The sequence below is a fragment of the Heterocephalus glaber genome, unplaced genomic scaffold (genome assembly GCF_053883595.1).
Source record: "Heterocephalus glaber isolate CG9 unplaced genomic scaffold, H.glaber_assembly_v1.0 deba00001760, whole genome shotgun sequence".
Classification (NCBI taxonomy): domain Eukaryota; kingdom Metazoa; phylum Chordata; class Mammalia; order Rodentia; family Bathyergidae; genus Heterocephalus; species Heterocephalus glaber.
Genome location: NW_028258457.1, coordinates 2,220,292 through 2,240,252, shown reverse-complemented (window position 1 = coordinate 2,240,252; position 19,961 = coordinate 2,220,292). Strand labels below are relative to the sequence as shown.

Genomic DNA, 19,961 nt, shown 5'->3' with positions numbered 1-19,961 from the left:
TTAGCTCAGTGGTTCTGCTGCCTGCCTCGCAAGCACAAGGACCCGAGTTCGATCCCCTGTACCAGAAAACCAACCAAACAAATGAACAACAACAAAAAAAACCCGTTCCCAGGTGGTGTTATATAATCTCATTCTCCAAATGAAAAACATGAGACTCAGCGGCTTGCAGTGACCAATTGTATCCTTATTGAAAATTTCAACATTTTATTCACTGTAGATACTTTTTACTTAAATCTTACTTTTTATGAAACATTACATTGAAGTATCATGTATCTGGTGGACTGAAGTTTTTTTTTTTAAAGTTTATTTATTTTTTGTGGCACTGGGGATTGAACTCAAGGCCTTCACATTGAGCTCTATCCCCAGACCTTTTTTGAGACAGGGTTTCACTAAGTTGCCCAGGCTAGACTAGAAATTGAGATCCTACTGCCTCAGCCTTTCAGAGTACCTAAATTACAGGCATGCACCACCATGCCTGGCTTTGACTGAGGTTTTTGATACCCCTTTCAATTTTGTGCCTGTGGTGAGCACCCTACCTGACTCACCTGCAGGTTGAATGTCATTTAAAGGAAAGAGCTTTGCCTGGTTTTCGTCAGCAGAGCTGGGATTCGAACCCAGATCTGTCAAGCTCCAGGTGACAAATTCTTAGCTCCCACCCTCTCTCGAGGCTGGAGATTTTGGTATATCGGGCAAGGTGCTCTTGACATTTATGGGTTCCATCCTTTCTCTGTCCCAGGAGGAGACCCCGCTGTTCCTGGCCGCCCGAGAGGGCAGCTATGAGGCTGCCAAGCTGCTGTTGGACCACTTTGCCAACCGGGAGATCACAGACCACCTGGACAGGCTGCCTCGGGATGTGGCCCAGGAGCGGCTCCACCAGGACATCGTTCGCTTGCTGGACCAGCCGAGCGGGCCCCGAAGTCCCCCCGGCCCCCATGGCTTGGGCCCCCTGCTCTGCCCACCTGGGGCCTTCCTCCCTGGCCTCAAGACAGCCCCATCGGGGACCAAGAAGAGCAGGAGGCCCCCCGGGAAGGCAGGGCTGGGGCCACAGGGGACTCGGGGCCGGGGCAAGAAGCTGACGCTGGCCTGCCCGGGCCCACTGGCCGAAAGCTCGGTCACACTGTCGCCTGTGGACTCGCTGGACTCCCCAAGGGCCTTTGGTGGACCCCCTGCTTCTCCTGGATCTTTCCCCATCGAGGGTCCCTATGCAGCTGCCACTGCCACGGCTGTGTCCCTGGCTCAGCTTGGTGGCCCAGGGCGGGCAGGTCCTCTGGGTCGCCAGCCACCTGGTGGCTGTGTGCTCAGCCTGGGCCTGCTGAATCCAGTGGCTGTGCCCCTTGACTGGGCCCGGCTCCCCCCACCAGCACCCCCAGGGCCCTCATTCCTGCTGCCTCTGGCCCCAGGACCCCAGCTGCTCAACCCTGGGGCCCCTGTGTCTCCCCAGGAGCGGCCTCCACCTTACCTGGCAGCCCCAGGACATGGGGAGGAATACCCGGCATCGGGGACCCAGAGCAGCCCCCCCAAGCCTCGCTTCTTGAGGGTCCCCAGTGAACACCCTTACCTGACCCCGTCCCCAGAGTCCCCTGAGCACTGGGCCAGCCCGTCCCCTCCTTCCCTCTCAGACTGGTCCGACTCCACGCCTAGCCCAGCCATTGCTGCCGGGGCCACGGCCACAGCTGCCGCAGCGGGCCTGCCATCCCAGCCACACCCACTGTCCATCCCTGGCTCCCTGGGTCAGGCCCAGACCCAGCTGGGGCCCCAGCCGGAAGCCACCCCGAAGAGGCAGGTGTTGGCCTAAGTCACTCCGCAGTTCCTGGATCTTGGTGCTGGCTCCTGACTCTGCTCTCTCCTTCTCTCTTTTTGGGAACCTATGTGGTTTGTTTTTTTGGTACCGGGGATCGAACTCAGGACCTTGCGCTTTCGAGGCAGGTGAGTGCCACTGAGCTGCATCCCCGGCCCTCTCTCCTCTCTTCGTCTCCTCGCCTCCATCTCTCACCAACCGTCCTGCACCTGCCTTCCAGACCGAGCTGGGCCACCAGCCCCGGCCTCAGTCTCCCTTTATTTATAACAGATGGGGGCTGACTTCCCACCCTCTCAGTCTTACAATGAGTCTGGGGTCCGCTGTCACCTCCAGTTATCTTTCATCCCCTCATTTCCTCACTCGACACGAATGGGCTATTACTCTGTTTTCCTTTTTTTTTTTTTTTTTTTTTTTTACATTTTGTATAGAAACAAATTCATTTAAACGAACATTATTATTATTATTTTTTACAAAATATATATATATAGAGAGATGCTCCCTGCCCCACCGTGTACCCCTCAGGGCCCCTGTGGGGCTGAGTCTGTGGGCCCGTGTGGCCGAGCTGGATTCTGTGTACTGAGTACACGGCCCTGGTGTGTACCAAGCAGGCACCATTGGGCGAGCCCTCTGGGGCCAGGGGTCAGGGGATACTTGGGCGCCTCCTCCCGACTCCCTCACTTCACAGCATTCCAGTCCTGTAGCCTTGTAGGGGAAGGGTCTTTTCTCTGGTCTCCCACCCTCCCAGAGCCTGGGCCATTACCCTTTGGGAATTGGGGGGCAGCTGATGGGAAATGGGGTCAGGGGAGGTGTGTGCATTCCATGCTGTCTCCCTGTAAGTTGGGAACTGTGGGCAGGGGGCTCCTGCACGGTTGGCACCTTCTCCCCCTGGTACTTCTGCTGCCCAACCTCATAGCAGATTAGAAGTACTTTTAGACTGTTTTTGTAATAGGGCTCCTGGTCACAATCCCTGTGTAGCTGAATTCCCAGGCCCTGTGTTGTACAGCCCCATTTCCTTACTACCTAATAAAGGGATAGTTAACACTTGGTGTCATCTGTGTGTGTCAAGATGGGGAATAGGGGTGGCTGGGCTCACCCGACTTCCTCTTTTATAAATTGACTCCACTGATTGGATTGGTGGGCTCATCTGACTTAAGATGAACCAGTCAGATTCCTTTTTTTCTCCCCTTTAAATTCTTTCATTGGTACATGTTAGGTATACAACACAGTTACATTTCTCATTGGGAACTTGTACCTTTACATGATGCACTTGGTTCTTACTTTTTCCCCATTCCTAGCCCTCCCTTCACCCCCTCCACCATTTACAAAGACTTTGTTTCCATTTTTTCCATTTCTCATAATTTTTCCTTTCCCTTCTTTCCTTTCCCCTGCCCCTCCCACTACCCCTACCCCTTTGGACCTTTTATTCCTATTTTACATTATCAATTATTCATTTTAATCATTGGTACATTTTAGGTGTACAATATAATGACATTCATCATTGGAAATTTGCACCTTTACATAGTCTCTCTTGGTTCTTATTTTTTCTCCCTTCCCCTGCCCTCCCTTCAACCCCTCCATCCCTCTCTATTTACAAAGACTTTGTTTCCATTTTTTCATTTTCTCATATTAATTCCATTCCCTTCTTTCCTTTCCCCAACCCCTCCCACTTCCCCTTCCCCTTTGCCCCTTTTCTTCCTATTTCACATTATCTATTACACCTTTTAGTCCTTATTTACACTTTCAGTTTCTCACACCAGAAAAACTATTCGGTATTTACACATGTGTGTCCTGTTTATTTCACTTTATAGTATCGCCTCAATGTGCATCCATTTAGTTATACCAGTCAGATTCCTTTATTGGAAAACTATCTTATTGGAGAGACTCGGAATTTTCAGTTGGTGGAGCTTTTAAAGTCACAGGTGGATTAAGAAATAGTGGTAGCTAGGCTGGGGTGCAGCTTGTGGTGGGTGCTTGCCTAGCGTGTGCCAGGCCCTGGGTTCCATCTCCAGCACTGCAAAACAAAAGCTAAAAAGTACCCACTCTCCAAAATTTGTCTTTCTGTTTTCCTCTTTCTTCCCTTCCTTCCCTCGCTTCCCTTCCCCTCCTCTTCAGTCTTACTTTTTTTTGTTGCTGAAACAAAATACCCAACACCCAAAGTTTAAAAAGGAAAGATTTATTTAGCTCACGGTTGGTAGAGGTTTTAGGTCATAGTCGGCTGGCTCTAAAGCAGGGTGGTGTGGCACATGGGCATTGCAGAAGGAAAAACAGTTCACAAGGGGAGGGGGCTTGATGGCAGGAATGGAATAAAATAAAATTTATTTTAAACAAACCGGGGGCTGGGGATTTAGCTCAGTGGTTTCGCCGCCTACTGTGCAAGTGCAAGGACCAGAGTTCGATCCCGGTACCCAAAAAAACCCAAAACAAAATCAAACCGGTTCACAGCAGGCAGAAGGCAGCAAGGCAAGCAAGGGGCCTTAGCAGCTTCTTTGTGCCCCTTTTGTTCTCCCTAGGCTGCTGAGATGAGGGCGTTGCCAAAGCAGTGGACTGATTTAGTAAGCATCACCCTTAATCCTAGCACCCTTCCTGCTAGCATCGCACCGTGAATCAGTCACACACTAGATTCAGGCCCCTCTGGAAAAGCCCCACCTATGAGGCTTCGGGGGGGACATCTGGACACAGCCAGAACATCTTCCTCTCCTCTCCCCTCCCCTCCCCCCCTCCCCCCTCCCCCCTCCCCCTCCCCCCCTCCCCCCTCCCCCCCTCCCCCCCTCCCCCCCTCCCCTTTTCCTTTTCTCCCTTTCCCTTCCTTTGTCCTTTCCTTTCCTCTCTCGTTTCCTCCCTCTCTCTCTCTCTCTTTTTATTTGCGGTACCGGGGACTGAACTCTGGACCTTGCCCTTGAGAGGCAGGCAGCGGCACCACTGAGCTAAATCCCCGGCCCTGTTTCCTCCCTCTCTCCTTTCTTTCCTCTCTACTTCCCTCCCCCATGGCTCTGTCTCTTTCCTCTCTTTCTGGCCTCTACTTAGGGTTTCTCCACTTCAGTGCTATTGACATTTGGGGCCAGACTGTTCTTTGCTGTGTGGAGCCTTGTGCCTTGTGGGATGTTTGACCGCACATCTGGCCTGTGTCTGCCAGATACCAGCAGAACCAACTCCTCAGCTGTGGCCACTAGAAATCTCCTCAAACACTGAGAGTTAATTACCCAGGTGAGGTAGAATCACCCCATGTGGGAACCTCTGCTCCAACTAATCACTATGGCAATGTGCTCTGGGTTAGGCCAGCCTCTCTTGCTCGCCCTCATTTTGCATGGCTGGGGATGGAGGCCAGGGATTTGTGCATGCTGGCAAGTGCTCTACCACTAAGTTACACTCCCAGCCTTCGTAATGCATCTCTTGAAATCTGCTATGTAGTTGGCAGGGGCTACCAGGTTTGCAGAAGTATGATTTCTGTGGGAATAATTGCTCAATGTTCACTCACTTCTCCTGTGGCTAAGTCCTTGGAGATAAAACACTCTTCTATTTTTTATTTGTCATCTATCTATTTTGCTGTGGTGGGATTAAATCCATGGCCTCATGCATGCCAGGGACAGCCTCTTTCTTTCTGTCTTTCTCTTTCTTTCTTTCTTTCTCTTTCTTTCTTTCTTTTTCTTTCTTTCATTCTTTCGTCCCCCCATCTCTCCTCTCTCTCTCCTCTTTCTCTCTTTCTCTCTCTTTTGAGACAGAGTCTCCCTATGTAGCCCAGGCTGGCCTTGAACTCATGGTGTTCCTCTGGCCAGCCTCCCAAATTGCCTGAGATGACAGGCAACTATCAAGTTCATCTGTCCTCTCCATGTTTCCTGGGCACCTGCTATGTCAGGACAAGTCACTGGGAGTAGAGGAATTCTCACAGAATCTGAGACTGGTTAGGGTTGTATAGGAGATGCTCACTGTGTTCCATAGAGCCTGCCTTTCTGGTACAGGACGACAGTGTGTGGCGGGAAACACCACAGCCACGCACCTGGAGAGCAGAAACACCCTTCAGCAACTGTGAGGTGAGGAGTTGTGGGTAAATACTGCAGACTCTTCACCCCTGTCTAGGGACACAGCTGAGGCGCTGTCTGCAGACTTTGTCCGAGGAGGCCCTCTGGGTTGAGCTCCAGGTGCCCACGGCAGCAACGTGCTCACGCTTGCTTTCCTACGGGAGCATTCTGAAATGATTTCTCAAATCAGTTCCTTGTATTTGAATCTGGCTTCAGGAAAGCCCATCTTAGCTCTGTGCCCGAGTAAAATACAAACCCTTTGTTGTGGCTAAAGCCAACCTCGGGATCCTTCTTCACAAGGGTTATGGAGATGGGGAGAAGATCATTACCCCACCTGCACTGTTCACCATATCATGTGACTCTGGCTTGATAGAAATACAATCAGAAGAGTGTCCCAGCCAGGGAGGCTGAGGCAGGAGGATCAGAGTTGGAGCCCCACCTGAGCAACTTAGTGACTTAACAAGACTCAGTCTCTTAAAAATAAAAACAGGGGGCCTGGGATTTAGCTCAGTGGTTTCACCACCTGCTGCTCAAGTGCAAGGATCCAAGTTTGATGCCCGGTACCAAAAACAAAAACAAAAACAAAAACAGGGATGGGGATGTAGCTCACTGGGTGCAATCTCCATAGTACAAAAATAGCAAAAAGCAAAAACAAACAGGAACAAACCAGAAAGTGTCCTACAGGGGAGCCCACTCTGGGTGCCCCAGGAGCTCTGGGTTGGGGAAGGGATGTTAGGAGAGACTCTAGGAAGCCTGTGGTGGTGATTGGAAAAATGAGCTAGTGATGAGAGAGCAAACTGCCCCTCTGCATGGAATTGGGCCACTATAGGTTAACTGTTTATTGGACAACTATGGGTAACTGGATAAGTACGCTCTTTGTGGAATGCATCTGAGTGACCAGGACAACTTCTGTGATCTGTCACCAGAGGAGCTTTACGGACTCAGAAAGTCCCGCCAGAACTCCCCCTGCTTTGTGTAAATCCTACTTGCTACATTCCCTGGGAAACTCCAATGAAATTAAGCCTAGTAGATGTCAAAAGAGGTATATAAGGAAGAACAAACTTCTATTTGGGGCTCTCGAGACTGACAGGAGTCACTCACTGAGCCACTGGCATTAAAGCCTATTTGCTCCTTGTGTGTCAGAGTAGTCTGTCTGGGAATCTCAGTTTCCTGCTTCATTTGGTGACCTAGGTGACATTTGGGATCCAGCACAGTCACTCATGGCTGATTGACTCCCCCACCGGCAGAACAGGGGAGCCTGGCTGGCTGGACTACAAGCTCCTGCTGAGTGTGTGCCTACAGACTGTTTCCTGTTGCATGGGAATTTTCCTGTACACTTGCTGAGATACCCTGGCTGGCTGCCTGAGGAGGGCTCACATGGAGAGGACCACACCACATTTGGCAGACGTCTGGATCACAGTAAGGTCGTGGGGCCCCACTTTAAGGAGGAGACCCAAGGAGGAGACTCCAAAAGAGGACTGATCACCCTCTGTGTTCCCCGACCTGCTGCCAGAGTGCAGTAAACTAGAACACTTTAGGCCACCGTAAGGCAGGTTTTTGTTTGTTTGAATCTGTGAGTGCTTGTGTGTTAAGGAGCCGGACATGGCATTACCGACTCCGGTTAGGATGCACAGGGCTGAAGGGAGTGCAGAGTCCCGAACTGTGGTCCCAGGGCCTTCTTCATGTGGCTTAGGACAGCACTGCAGTGACAGCCAGCATCTCTGGTCTGCCAGTGCTAGGAGGGGCCTTGCATTACCTCCGCCAGGAGAATGGCAGGTGAAGGACAGAGAGATTGATGACTTGTTTGTTGTCCATTTCTGTGTGTGTGTGTAGAAACACTCCATTAGAAATCATGATAAAAACTTCAAAAAGGGATTTACTGGAGATTACGGTCAGAAACTCACTCCAGGGAAATTCAAAACCCTTTGTGAGCTAAAATGGCCTTCCTTTCAGGTTGGATGGCCTGCATAATGCTCACTAAAAAAAAAAAAATAAATAAAAATAAAACAGGGCTGGGGATATAGCTCAGTGGTTCTGCTGCCTGCCTCACAAGAGCAAGGTCCTGAGTTCGATCCCTGGCACCCAAAAAACAAAAAACAAAAACAACTTAGTCCATAAAGTGTGACAGGTTATCAGAATGTAACAGGAAGCCCCAGGCACCCAGATCAGTTCCCTTATGTGGACTCAGGGTTACAGCTAGTTCTTTGTCCACCCCTTGGCTGAGGGAACCCCTTTCCCAAGTTCTGGTTGCCTCTGTGGCCCATACAAATGAACAAAGTTCTGCCAAAACCCCACCCAGTTTTGAGGGCGATCCAGATGATTCAGCCTTAGATGTGTTGAGCCTCCTATTCCTACTCCCAAACCAACCTCCCCTTATGGGCAACAGATGCCAGCCCCAGCTCTGGAACCCTTGGCACCTCCAGAATCTGGCCCCTCTGCCTCTGAGACCGCTCCTGTGCCAGCTGCACTTCGAACTGCTGCTGCAGACCAGCTGCAGTCGATGTCGATGTAGGGTAGGAAGGGGGGATGTCCTGGGCCGGTGATGAGAAAAGAACCTCCTCAAGCAATATTCAGGTTCCCTCTGAGAAGTCTCAGGGTCTGATTTATTTTTATATCTTTAAGCAATAGCTGGGAGGCATTGGGTGGAACATGTTTACATTTTAGGTTGCCTTAGCAATTTCTATCGAAGTAAAGGTTATTGTTTGCTAAACAGAGTATATTTTTTCTAAGCTGATTCATTTCATTGAACATCATGAATACATTTTTAAAAATTACAATTGTCCCCTTATTTACCCACACCTAAGCAGAACAGAAGGTAACTTAATCAAAATCTCTATATCAGAGGGGGTACAAGTAAGATTTAATCAACTAAATGTCAAACTTGTGGTCACCAGCTGGCCCTTGAGAAACTGCACAATGGTTAATATAGTTTGCTATTAGCTCTCTATTTTAGTTTACCTCTATTCATCTTAACTAAATGTCATTTGGGTTCATAGTCCATGAGCAGGAGATATTTACAGCACTTTGAGAAATATTGAGTAACTTGTCTCCTTAATGCATTTACCTGTCTTAACTTTCTTTCTTTTTCCCACTTTCCACTATTTCTTACATCTAAGGTCTGTCCTTTCAGTCTCTTCATAAGACCCCTTTAGTAAAACGAATGTCAGGAATAAGAGGGAGAGTTATAGTAGTGGGGAAACAGAGGGGGTTTTAGGAGAGGTTTCTTTAGGAGTGGATGTGGCAATAGAACTAAGAGAAACTGGAATTTGGGACTTGTGAGCCAGATCAGATTTCAATACATCATTACCAATTTGCCTCATGGAGAGTTTGTTGTTAGTCACAAACACAATGACTCCTGTGATCAGAGTAACAATTATAAACATTATGGCAAGAAAAAATAAAACATGAGGGTCCGATGTGTTCCACCCTTTCTCTCCCCCAGCTGGGACTTTGTCAAGCAGCAATGGAGGTCAGTTGGGCTTCGCCAAACTGCCACCTCTGCAGTTGATCCTGGCCCTGACTGTCCCCGGGAAGAAAAAATATAGGCTACATGACTGGCCAATTCAGGTGGCCCTGAGGTGGATTTACACTTACCCAAAAATGGCTCCAGGTGTAGACAAAAGACAATCCACCTGGCCTGATGACAAATGAGTCCCCAGTCAAAATAGAACCCAAGACCCAAAGATAGTTCAAGAGTTCTTGAGAACATCAGGCTTTTATAAAATACGGATTCCCAGGACCGAGGATTTAGCTCAGTGGTTCTAGTGCCTGCTTCGTAAGCACAAGGTCCTGAGTTCGATTCCTAGTACCAAAAAAAAAAAAAAAAAAGATATGGATTCCCAAGTTAGGGCCACCCTAGTTAAGGCCCTTTATAAAGCCACAAAGGGGAGGAAAAAAAGGAGCCCCTGGGGGCCAGGGATTTAGCTCAGTGGTTCCGCTGCCTGACTCGAAAGCGCAAGGACCCAAGTTCTATCCCTGGTACCAAACCAAACCAAACCAACAAAAAAGGAGTCCCTAACCTGGGAAAACCCCCAGCAAACAGCTTTGAAGACTCTCAAAGAAAAGCTTCAGAAAGCTCCAGCTTTCTGTCTCCTGCCCTGGTCTCCCTGACCTGAGCAAGCCTCTCACCGTCTATGCGACAGAGTGGAAAAAGACCGCAATGCGGGTGCTTGTACATACTCTCGGTTCCTGAGAGTGGCCTACTTGTCCAAGCAAGCGACTCTGGGCCAAGCCCGGCGAGTTTGAGTCCCACATGCTGTAGTAACCCTCGTGAACGCTAGGGGTCACCACTGGCTCACCAGCTCACGCTCACCCAGTGCCCGAGTTTGCTCTGTGGAAATCCTCAGATTAAGATAAAAGTCTCAAACAATCTAAACCCAGCCAGCCTTTTGCCCCAGACAGAGGAACCTCTACACGACTGTAAAGAGATAAGAGAACGGGTCTACTCCAGTCGGCCAGATCTGCGCCTCCAGCCCCTTCACCAGCTAGATTTAGAGTTCTTTGTGGACGGGAGTAACAATATAAATAAGACAGGAAGGCAAAGGGCCGATTACACGGTTATAACTCCGGAGGAGGTCGTGGAATCCTGGCCCCTGCCCAAGGGACCTCAACACAAAGAGCTGAAGTGATTGCCCTGACCTGAGCCATAGAATTGAAGGAAGAGACTAAACGTCTCCACAGACTCCACATACAGGTTCCTGACCTTGCGTGTGCACGGAGCTCTCTACAGAGAGAAGGGATTGCTTACAACAGGGAACAAAGACATTACCCCCAGGACATACTTTGGCTCTTGGCAGCCATGTGGGCCTACAAGGAGATCGGAGTTTTCTGCTGCAGGGGACTTAAAACCAAAAACCAAAAACCAAAAAGAGGTCTTCGGGACAGATGGACGGTGACAGAGCTGACTAGGAGGCCAGGGCCACTCATTTAAGCTCAAATGCTATCTCCTTCCCTTTATTGCTTGGGAAGAAATGTTAAATTTTTTCTGGTGCACTCATCAAAAGCTCCAATGGGCTGGGGATTTAGCTCAGTGGTTTCGCTGCCTGCCATGGAAGCCAAGGACCTGAGTTTGATCCCCGGTAACAACAAAAAAAGAGCTCCAATGGATGGCCAAAAAGGGGGAACCAAAAAATAGATGGATCATACCAACTGCCAGATGGTTGGATCGTACTGCCGCTCCACTTAGGGCCCAACACACATAAGTGGCCACACATAAGACCACCCATTTAGAAAGAAAAAAAATTAAAGACACTGCTTACGTACTTACTTCTATGTTCCTCAGATGACAGCCCTGACAATACAAGTTGTGCAACGCTGTGTCATCTATGCCCAGCACAATCCTAAGACAACACCAAAAATTCCTGCAGGGGTCCAAAGAATGGGAGGTAACTTTTGAGGACATCCAGGTCGACCTCACAGACTTACCCAACTGTGGAAGTTTCCATTACCTCGGTTTTTTTTTTTTGGTACTGGGGATTGAACTCGGGCCCTTTGTGTTTGCGCAGCAGGTAGCAAAACCACTGAGCTAAATCCCCAGCCAAGTTTCTACTACCTCTTGCTTATGATTTGAACCTACTCCAACTAAGAAGACACTTTCCCATGTCAGACTGAGAAAGCCCAAGAGGTAGGATGAAGACTGCTACAGGAAAGTGTTCACCACTGTAGGGTTCCTTTGAACCTAAGACCAGACAGCGGTCCCGCTTTTGTGGCAACAGTGGTCCAAGGAATGACAAGAGCCTGAGGGATTAATCAGAATTTGCATGTGGCCTGTAGGCCCCAGAGTGCAGGAAAAATAAAAAAGATAAAGTAGAACCCTACAGACAGGGTAAGAGCAGCTTTCTGGGGTTCAAGCCTTACCACTGTCCTGTTCTGGGTGAGATGCACCCCCGACAAGACTACAGGCTAGTCTCCCTGTAAGATTTTATTTGCTAAGTCACCTCCCCTCCTGAGGGGACTAACATAGCCTACAGGGACATTAGGGGAAACTTCCCTAGAAAAAGAGTTGATTAAACTAGAAAAGGATTTCCAGAAGGTGGTGCCCTAGGTGCTGGAGAGGGCCCCCTTTGGCACCCCTAGCCCCCTTCACCCCCTTTCCCCAGGTGACTCAGTCTAGATAAAAGACTGGTGTCAAGAAAATCTTAAGCCAAGATAAAAGGAACCAATAACAGCCATTCTGACCACCCCCACGATGGTCCAAATAGAGAGTTCCCACATAGATTTTTCACAGTCAGATAACAAGGGCAGCAACCTCAGAGTAAAACTGTACCTGTGATCCCCACCGTGACACCAAAGTCGTCCTGACCTGGAGGGGACCCTTGTCAGGCCAGAGGACGCTGGCTGGGACCTCAGGAGCATCACTGAGAGACAACAGCCCTGCTCTAGTCACACCACAGGCTGACTAGGGCAGAAGCCCGGGGATGCAGTTCACGGGAGGACACCTTCCCTTAAGACTGTCTGTTACAAGCCGTCATCTCTTGTTTCCAATTGTACTTGGGTCATTAACCTTGCTTTTTGCTCTAGTCTCACTGAGACTGCCCTGGCCATTTGGAAATATAGCAAAAGGGATCTGCTACCTCTCACCTCCTTCCTGTGGGTAAGACGTTTTACTGGCATCAGCTGCTTATATGAGAGATCCTCATCTCTTCCATGCCAAGAACAACAAGGGCAGGGACAATGCTCAAAGGGGCGACTAACAACTGTGACCCCTGCCTGTGTGTCACCCACACGCGAAGCTCTGCAATGACTGTTTTGCTTTTCCATACTTACTATAATTGTGATGGAGAAACTATTGGGACTCGTGCCCACAACCCAACAAGATCTATTACCTCAAAAAACAAAACAAAACAAAACAAAACAAACACCAAGGTCTATTACCTAAAGATGGTACCCCACCCCTCTGCTTCAATCTAGAGACAGAGACCACTTGGGAGTTTAAACTTTAAATTGTGTCTAGGTTAAAAAAAGAGATTTAAAAAAAGATAATAAATGGCTACCAGAAAAAAAAAATGTAATATTATGGACCAGCCACTTGGGCCAAGGATGAAATATGGAGGTATCAAATTCCCATGTACATGCTAAATAAAATAATTAAGCTACAAGCTGTGCTAAAAATCATAACCAATAAAACTGCTCATGCACTAAATCTCTTAGCCAAACTACAAAGATTTAAAATACAGTATATCAGGGCCGGGGATTTAGCTCAGTGGTTTCGCTGCCTGCTGTGCAAGTGCAAGGACCCGAGTTCGATCCCTGGTACTAAAAAAATAAAAAATAAAAAATAAAATACAGTATATCAAAACAGATTAACATTAGACTGCCTAACAGCTAAAAAAGAAAAGAGTTTACAGAAAATTCAATTTGACTAATTGTTGCCTACAGATATCATCAAGGACAGATGATAAAAAAAATCACCAAGAAAATGCAGACATTAACCCATGTACCAGTCCAGACCTACAAAGGACAAAATCCTGGGAAATGTTCAGAGGATGGTTCTTGGCTCTAGGAGGCTTTAAAATCATAACGAAAAAATGTATTACTAGTATGGAGATCTACTAGATCATCCCATGTTTGTTACCCATGACAACATGAGCCTTAAACTCCACAATAAAAACTATTACTGATCAAAAAACAGCCTCTAGGGTCTTATGGGCTAAAGGATATCAATCTATAAAAGATTATATAAACATAGACATTGATGAGATAAAACATGATGTGATAAAAATTGATATAAAAAGAGAGGATTTTTGATCAGAGCTTCAAAGGGGGGAATGAGAGAGGAAACCAACCCTCTGTATGGAATTGAGCAACTATAGGTTAACTGTTTATTGGACAAGTAAAAGTAAACTGGGTAACTATGCTCTATGTGGGATGCACCTGAGCGGCTAGGACAACTTCTGTAATCTGTCACCAAAGGAGCGTAACCAACTCAGGAAGACCTGCCAGAACTCTTTGCCCTCTCCCTCCACCCTACTGCTCTGCTTTGTGTAAATCCTGCTTGCTACATTCCCGGGGAAACTCCAATGAAATTAAGCCTTGTAAATGTAAAAAGAGGTATATAAGGAAGCACAAACGTCTATTCGGGGCTCTCGAGACTGACAGGAGTCACTCACTGAGCCGCTGGCATTAAAACCAATTTGCTCCTTGTGTGTCAGAGTAGTCTGTCTGGGAATCTCACGGTTTCCTGCTGCAGTGGGATTCAAACTTTGATGTGCATGTGACCTCATCAGTACCCACAAGTCAGGAAAATTTGGGGACTTCAGATACGATGTCCTTGTTGCCTTTGTTATTAACGACAATGATAAGTATCTGCCATTTGCCCTGCAGATCTGCCCTCCTCCTCCCTGCTCTGCTCTGAGCCCTGGCCTGCAGGGACGTTGGGGTGCTTTCTCCATACAACTGAGCTGTGGTTTTGGGTAATAATATAATAATATTTCCCTCTCCTTGTCTTGTCCCAATGTGTGGTACCATTACCCTGGCCTAACTTTTTTTTGGTGATACTGGGGATTGAACCCAGGGCCCTTTTTTGTTTTTCATTTTGAGATGGGGTCTCACTAAGTTGCTAAATTCCCCAGGCTGGCCTTGAACTTGTGATCCCTCTGCCTCAGCCTCTCAGAGTGCTGGGATGACAAGTGTGAGCCACCAGGACCAGCCACGCTGCCCTAGTCTTGTACTGCCTGTTTGACCTAGCTGATTTTCCACTCTGGCCTAGTCTTTTTTGTCTTTGAGGACAGGATGCCTGTAGGCCAGAGACCACTCCTCAAGTGGGCCAGCTGAAAAGTGGTTGGCTCTAAGGTGGCTGCCAGAGTCCCCATCAGACAACTTCTATCTTCATTACAATCCCATCTGCATTCAAAACAGCAGTGCTTTAACACTGTCACTCACAGGGACAAACCCAATATTTAAATTCAGTTCTTTCCCCTTGTCATGCATGAATGAGACCCAGAGATGGTTGTGGGTTGTCTAAGGTGGAGCAGTAAATATGTGACAGGGATAAAAGGAGAGAGCCCAGGTTCAGCATTCTCCCTGGAAAGATAAGGGGCGTCCCAAAATGATTACCTTAAACAGGGAAGAGTATGGAGAAGGAACAAAGAAATTAGACCAAAGAGTGATCAACAAATGGCAAAGGAGAATCAAGAATTGATTCTAGGGCTAAGAGAGATTTTAAAGAGGTGTGGGCAGCAGTGACACATAGAGAGAGAGAGGTAAGTGACACAGCAGTGACACATACTAAGAGAAGTAGATGAGGTAGCAGGTGAACCACCCTCATCAGCAATGGAAGTTTTCCAGGAAGTGTCTGTGATGATAATAATAATGGACACACGGTGAGAGCTCCCTAAATGCCAAGTCAGGCTCCCCATGTATACTCCTCGTCAGCAGGGGCGTTAGGTAGAAAGTGACCACCAGGAAGGTCTCCTTTAAGGCATCAGATGCAGAACAACTGCTCAGTAGCACTGACAATTCCTGACTTCATGAAAAAATTGCTGCCCCTGCCTCTTAATTACTGACCTTGCCCTTTAAACAAGATCCATCAGAACCAAAGATTTTCCAAGCCAACATTTTAGTCTCGTTACTGCTGTTTAAATAGGGGTTCTGTGATTTCTGTGATCTTGGAAATCATTATCTTTTCTTCCTTCACATTTAGAGAAAACAGACTGAAATGCTGAGATTTGCTTAGGATCACATGGTTAAAACCACACAAGTTAAAATCACAACCACTAAAGCTGTCTGGGCCGTGGGAAGGGCTACCTGCAAGGTGAGTTTGGTAAAGCTGACGCCCCACCAAGGAAGTTGCAGAATTATGCAGTCTTTTCTGGATGAGATTTCTTAAGTCCTCACAGCCTTGACAGAGAAACATGGACAGAGCCAGGAGGCCGCGGTAGTAGAGTTCAATCACAGTGATTCTAATAATGGTTAAAGGATAGGATGGGCTGAGATAGAAGCTAAGATACTTAAAATGAAAAGCAAAAGAAAGTGGAAAAAATCCTAAATACTGAAAGCAAAGATGTGTTTTGAGTAAAAATAGGAAAACATAATAATTGAAAATCGGGGCTGGCAATTTAGCTCAGTGGTTCCGCTGCCTGCCTTGCAAGCTCAAGGACCTGAGTTCGATCCCCAGTACTAAAAATAAATAAATAAATAAATAAAATCATAGAACTGAATGTTATGGTCTGGAATTCTAAATTCTTAGGTGTATCAGGTTTTTAGTAGGAGCCTGACTTCACGTATTTTACATATCGGAATGAAATTAGTTTTTGCTTTATAAATTTATAAGGTCTCACTCAAAACCTTAAAAAAAAAAAAAGCAGTGCCTTGATGGGTGATGGTTGCCTTGACAACCACTGAAAAGAATCACAAAAGGAGCAAAAATTTTAGTGTATGGGTTTTGGCATTGATTTAAATTTTCATTTCCGAAGAAAAATACCTAGGAGTAGAATTGCCGGATCATATGTTGATGAAGATATGTTTAATTTTATAAGAAATCACCAAGTTGCTTTTTAGAGAAACACTAGCATTTTGTATTTTTCTCAAAATACGTGAGACTTTGGGCTGGGAATTTAGATCAGTGGCATCGTGCCTGCCTGGCAAGCACAAGGTCCTGAGTTCGATTCCTCATACAAAAAATAGATGAGATTTCTAGTTGCTCCATCTATCATTATGAGTACCTGGTATTGTTAGAATTTTTGTTGTTGTTGCTGTTTTTACTCATTTTTAATCTTTGACCATTTTAATAAATGTGCAGAAATATCTCCTCGGTGTATTTTTTCTTGTCATACTGGGGATTGAATCCACACTCCCTGCCCCTTTAAAAATTTTTTTAAATGTTAAGACAGTGTCTTGTTATTTTGCTTAGAAATTTCTTCCACCCAATATTGTAATTTGTTGCTGTTAAATTCTGCTTTCCATGGAGCCACAGGGCCTCATGGATGCTAGATATGTCCTCTACTACTGAACCACATCCCCAGACCTTTTCGTTTTTTAAATTCTGAGACAGGGTGTCACTAAATTGCCCAGGCTGGCCTGGTACTAGTGATCCTCCTGCCTCAGCCTCTTGAGTAGCTGGGGTGACAGGTATGGCCACTATGCTCTACTCTTTTTATACTTATATTTTCCTAGAGGCTAGTGCCTTGATTGTATTTCTGTGTGTTTGTCATTTGTATATCCTCTTTGAAATGTCTCCTCTTTTGAAATGTCAAGTGAATTTTTGTGCATTTAAAAAATTAAGTTGTAGGTGGGCATGGTGGCTCAGCCTGTAATCCCAGCACCCTGGGAGGCTGAGGGAGGAGGACCACAGGTTTGAGTGCAGCCTGGGCAACTTAGAGGCTTAATGAGAGCTTGTCTCATAATAAAACAATGATAGTAATAATAATAATAATAATAATAATACCTGGAAATGTAGCTCAGTGTGAGGGCCCTGTATTCAATTCCTAGTACTGCTCCCACAAAAATTATAAAAAAATAAAAAAGGGTTGGTGGTCAGTTCAAAGGTCCTGGGTTCAATCCCCAGTACTGAAAGAGTTGAGTTGTTTTGTTTCTTTACTGTCAAATTTTAAGACTTCTTTATATATTCTAGATTTTTAAAAATCACTTTTTTTGGTATTAGGGATGGAGCCCAGTGCCTTTGCCCTAAGTTACATCCCTAGCCCATTTTTTTGGTACCAGGGATCCAACGTGGGTCCTTGCACTTGTGCAGTAGACTGAGAAACCACTGAGCTAAATCCCCGGCTCTATCCCTAACCCATTTTAAAAAAATTTTAATTTTGGGCCAGGGATTTAGCTCAGTGGTTTCACTGCCTGCTGTGCAAGCGTAAGGACCCGAGTTTGATCCCTGGTACCAAAAAAAAAAAAGAACCAAAAAATTTTTTAAATTTTGAGACAGGCTCTCTCTAAGTAGCTAAATTGTCTAGGCAGGGCTCGAACTTTCCATGCTCCTGTCTCAACCTCCCAGAGGGCTGGGATTACAGACATGCCCCCTCGCCCAGCTAAAGCAATCTTTTGTCAGATTGTATCTTGCTCTAGCTTTTCTTTCTTTTTTTTCCTAGCTTTTCTTTTTCTTCTTTAAAAAGTATCCCACAGAGACTTACTGATATAAATTACTCTCCACAGTGAGCCATAAAATTAACAAATCATGTGCTTCCAAAATTCAAGGGTGGGACTGACGCTGAATGGACATTCCCGTTCCAAAGGGGGAGAAATAGACATACTTAGCAAAACCCAACAGAGAAAATAACAGTAAGTCGCTTCAGCCCATACAGGTTGGAGTTTCTTGATGGAGTTGTTTCTTTGGAGACAGGGTCTCACTCTGTGGTGCAGGCTGGCCTCAAACTCACAGCAATCCTCCTGCCTCAGCCTCCCAAGTGCTGGGATGACAGGCATACATGGCCACACCTGGCACACGGGTTGGAGTTCTGTGCCTGCTGCTTTTCCAGGTTGGAACTGTACACTAGGTATCTAGCTGAGGATCTCCATAGTGGCCCCACTCCTGTGATGTTTTCTGCATGGGCTCCAGGCTGTTTGCAAGATGCTTGAAATCTCGGCGGAGGCAGCCATGACTATGCAGCTCCTGCTACCTATGCACCTGGATGTTTAGCACCACGGACAGGGCTGCGGTTTGGAAGGATTTTTCCAAAATGCTGGCCAAGCTTCACCTGGGTCCATGTGAGTCATAACCAAGGCAGCTGAGGGGGTTGCACCAGAATTCAGGGTACAGAATCTCATAATGGTGCAGGGAAGCAATGCTGAGGCCTTCTTTGGAAACTGGCCTCCCAGGTGCTGCTCTGGACCTGCGATGGGAAAGACAGGCACAATGATCTCTGCAGCACCTTTTGGGTTTTCTCCCATTGTTTCTATGAACAGCACTCGGTCTCCTTCTAGCCATGGAACTCTCGAGTGAACTCACTTAGCTACATCCTTGTTTAGTATCCGAAAGACACCTTTTCACTCTACAAGATTAGCCTATGGATTTTCCAAATCTTTCTCTTTTTTCCCCAAATCTTTCTGATTTGTTTCCTTTTCAATGATAAATTCTGTCTGTAAATCATTTTTTCCTTTTGCATCTTACTGTTCGCAGGAGCCAGGCATGGCAGTGCACACCAGTCACCTCAGCACTCCGGGACACTGAGGCAGAAGGATTGCAGGTTTGAGCACAGCTTGGCCAATTGAATGAGCAAGACTCTGTCTTAACATAAAACTGTGAAAGGGCTTGTGATGTAGCTCAGTGTGAAGTCCATGGATTCAATACCTACCACCAAAAAAAATCATGCACACAGCTACTTTTACTTTATATGTATCTATATTTTGTGGTGCTGGGGATGGAACCCAGGGTCTTGTACATAGTAAGTGAACACCCTACCACTGAGCTATACCTCCAACCCTTAAAAATTTTTTAAAATGTTGAGACAAGGTCTCAATATTTTGCTTAGAAATTTCTTCCAAAGAAAAGGGAAAGAAATTTCTTCCACCTGATATCCTAGTTTGTTGCTGTTAAATTCTGCCTTCCATAAAGCCATCAGTCATAGACACAGTTCAGCCGAGTTCCTTGACAGTTTATAACAAGGATGGGATTTAGTTTCCAAGAATATATTTCTCATTTGCATCTGAGAACTCATTGGGTTCACATTTCCATTAATATCATAACCATGGCTGCTTAAGTAATCTTCAAAAAATTCAGACTTTCCCTGCATTTCTTCTTTTCTTCTGGGACCGCACCAGAATCTCATTTAATGTTCAATTTGTGCAAATATAGGCTTTTCCTAACCTGTTTGTATGAATTCTTATGGTCTCTACTGATTACCTAGTTCCAAAGCCATTTTCACATTATCAGGTATTTGTTGTAACATCCCAACTCCAATTTTCTGTCTTGGCCTTTTTTCGTAATAAATGAGATTGAGCCCAAGCCCTTTACACTGAGCTATATCCTCACCTCCATTAATTTTTACTTTTGAGCCAGGATCTTGCTAAGTTCCTAAGTTTTCTGGGTTAGGCTTATACTCCAGATCCTCCTGCCTCAGCCTCCCAGAGTGCTGGGGTTAAAGACATGTGTCACCATGCCCAACTTGCCTAGCTTTTTAAAGTTTTTGCTTTTTGGTACTCCTATAGTAGAATTCTATATGCTGGGTAATTTACAAAGAACAGGGATTTATTTCTCATGG

General features: G+C 46.4%; 2 protein-coding genes and 1 long non-coding RNA gene across 7 annotated transcripts in view; 2 read left to right on the top strand and 1 right to left on the bottom strand.

The window, feature by feature from the left end:
- Notch3 (notch receptor 3) overlaps positions 1 to 2,839 on the top strand; it is a 36,854-nt gene extending 34,015 nt beyond the window's left edge. For all 3 annotated transcript variants that reach the window (XM_087201718.1, XM_087201717.1, XM_004872521.3), the window contains one exon: positions 737 to 2,839. In XM_087201718.1, coding sequence (XP_087057844.1) covers positions 737 to 1,795 — 1,059 coding nt within the window. In that variant the 3' untranslated portion in view covers positions 1,796 to 2,839. The remainder of the gene's footprint in view (positions 1 to 736) is intronic.
- Positions 2,840 to 4,595: 1,756 nt separating this feature from the next.
- Positions 4,596 to 19,961, top strand: part of LOC147821166 (uncharacterized) — a 26,384-nt gene continuing 11,018 nt past the window's right edge. The window contains exons 1-2 of one of the 3 annotated variants that reach the window (XR_015447546.1): positions 4,596 to 5,002; positions 7,006 to 7,233. This is a non-coding gene — a long non-coding RNA (uncharacterized LOC147821166). Of the gene's footprint in view, positions 7,234 to 19,961 lie in introns of all 3 variants that reach the window. The other 2 variants (XR_015447545.1, XR_015447544.1) reach the window with 2 other exon arrangements.
- LOC101706386 (olfactory receptor 10T2-like) overlaps positions 11,915 to 19,961 on the bottom strand; it is a 19,922-nt gene continuing 11,875 nt past the window's right edge. Inside the window, exon 3 of the mRNA XM_087201664.1 lies at positions 11,915 to 18,593. Within this exon, the coding sequence (XP_087057790.1) occupies positions 18,525 to 18,593 (69 nt within the window). The 3' untranslated portion in view covers positions 11,915 to 18,524. The remainder of the gene's footprint in view (positions 18,594 to 19,961) is intronic.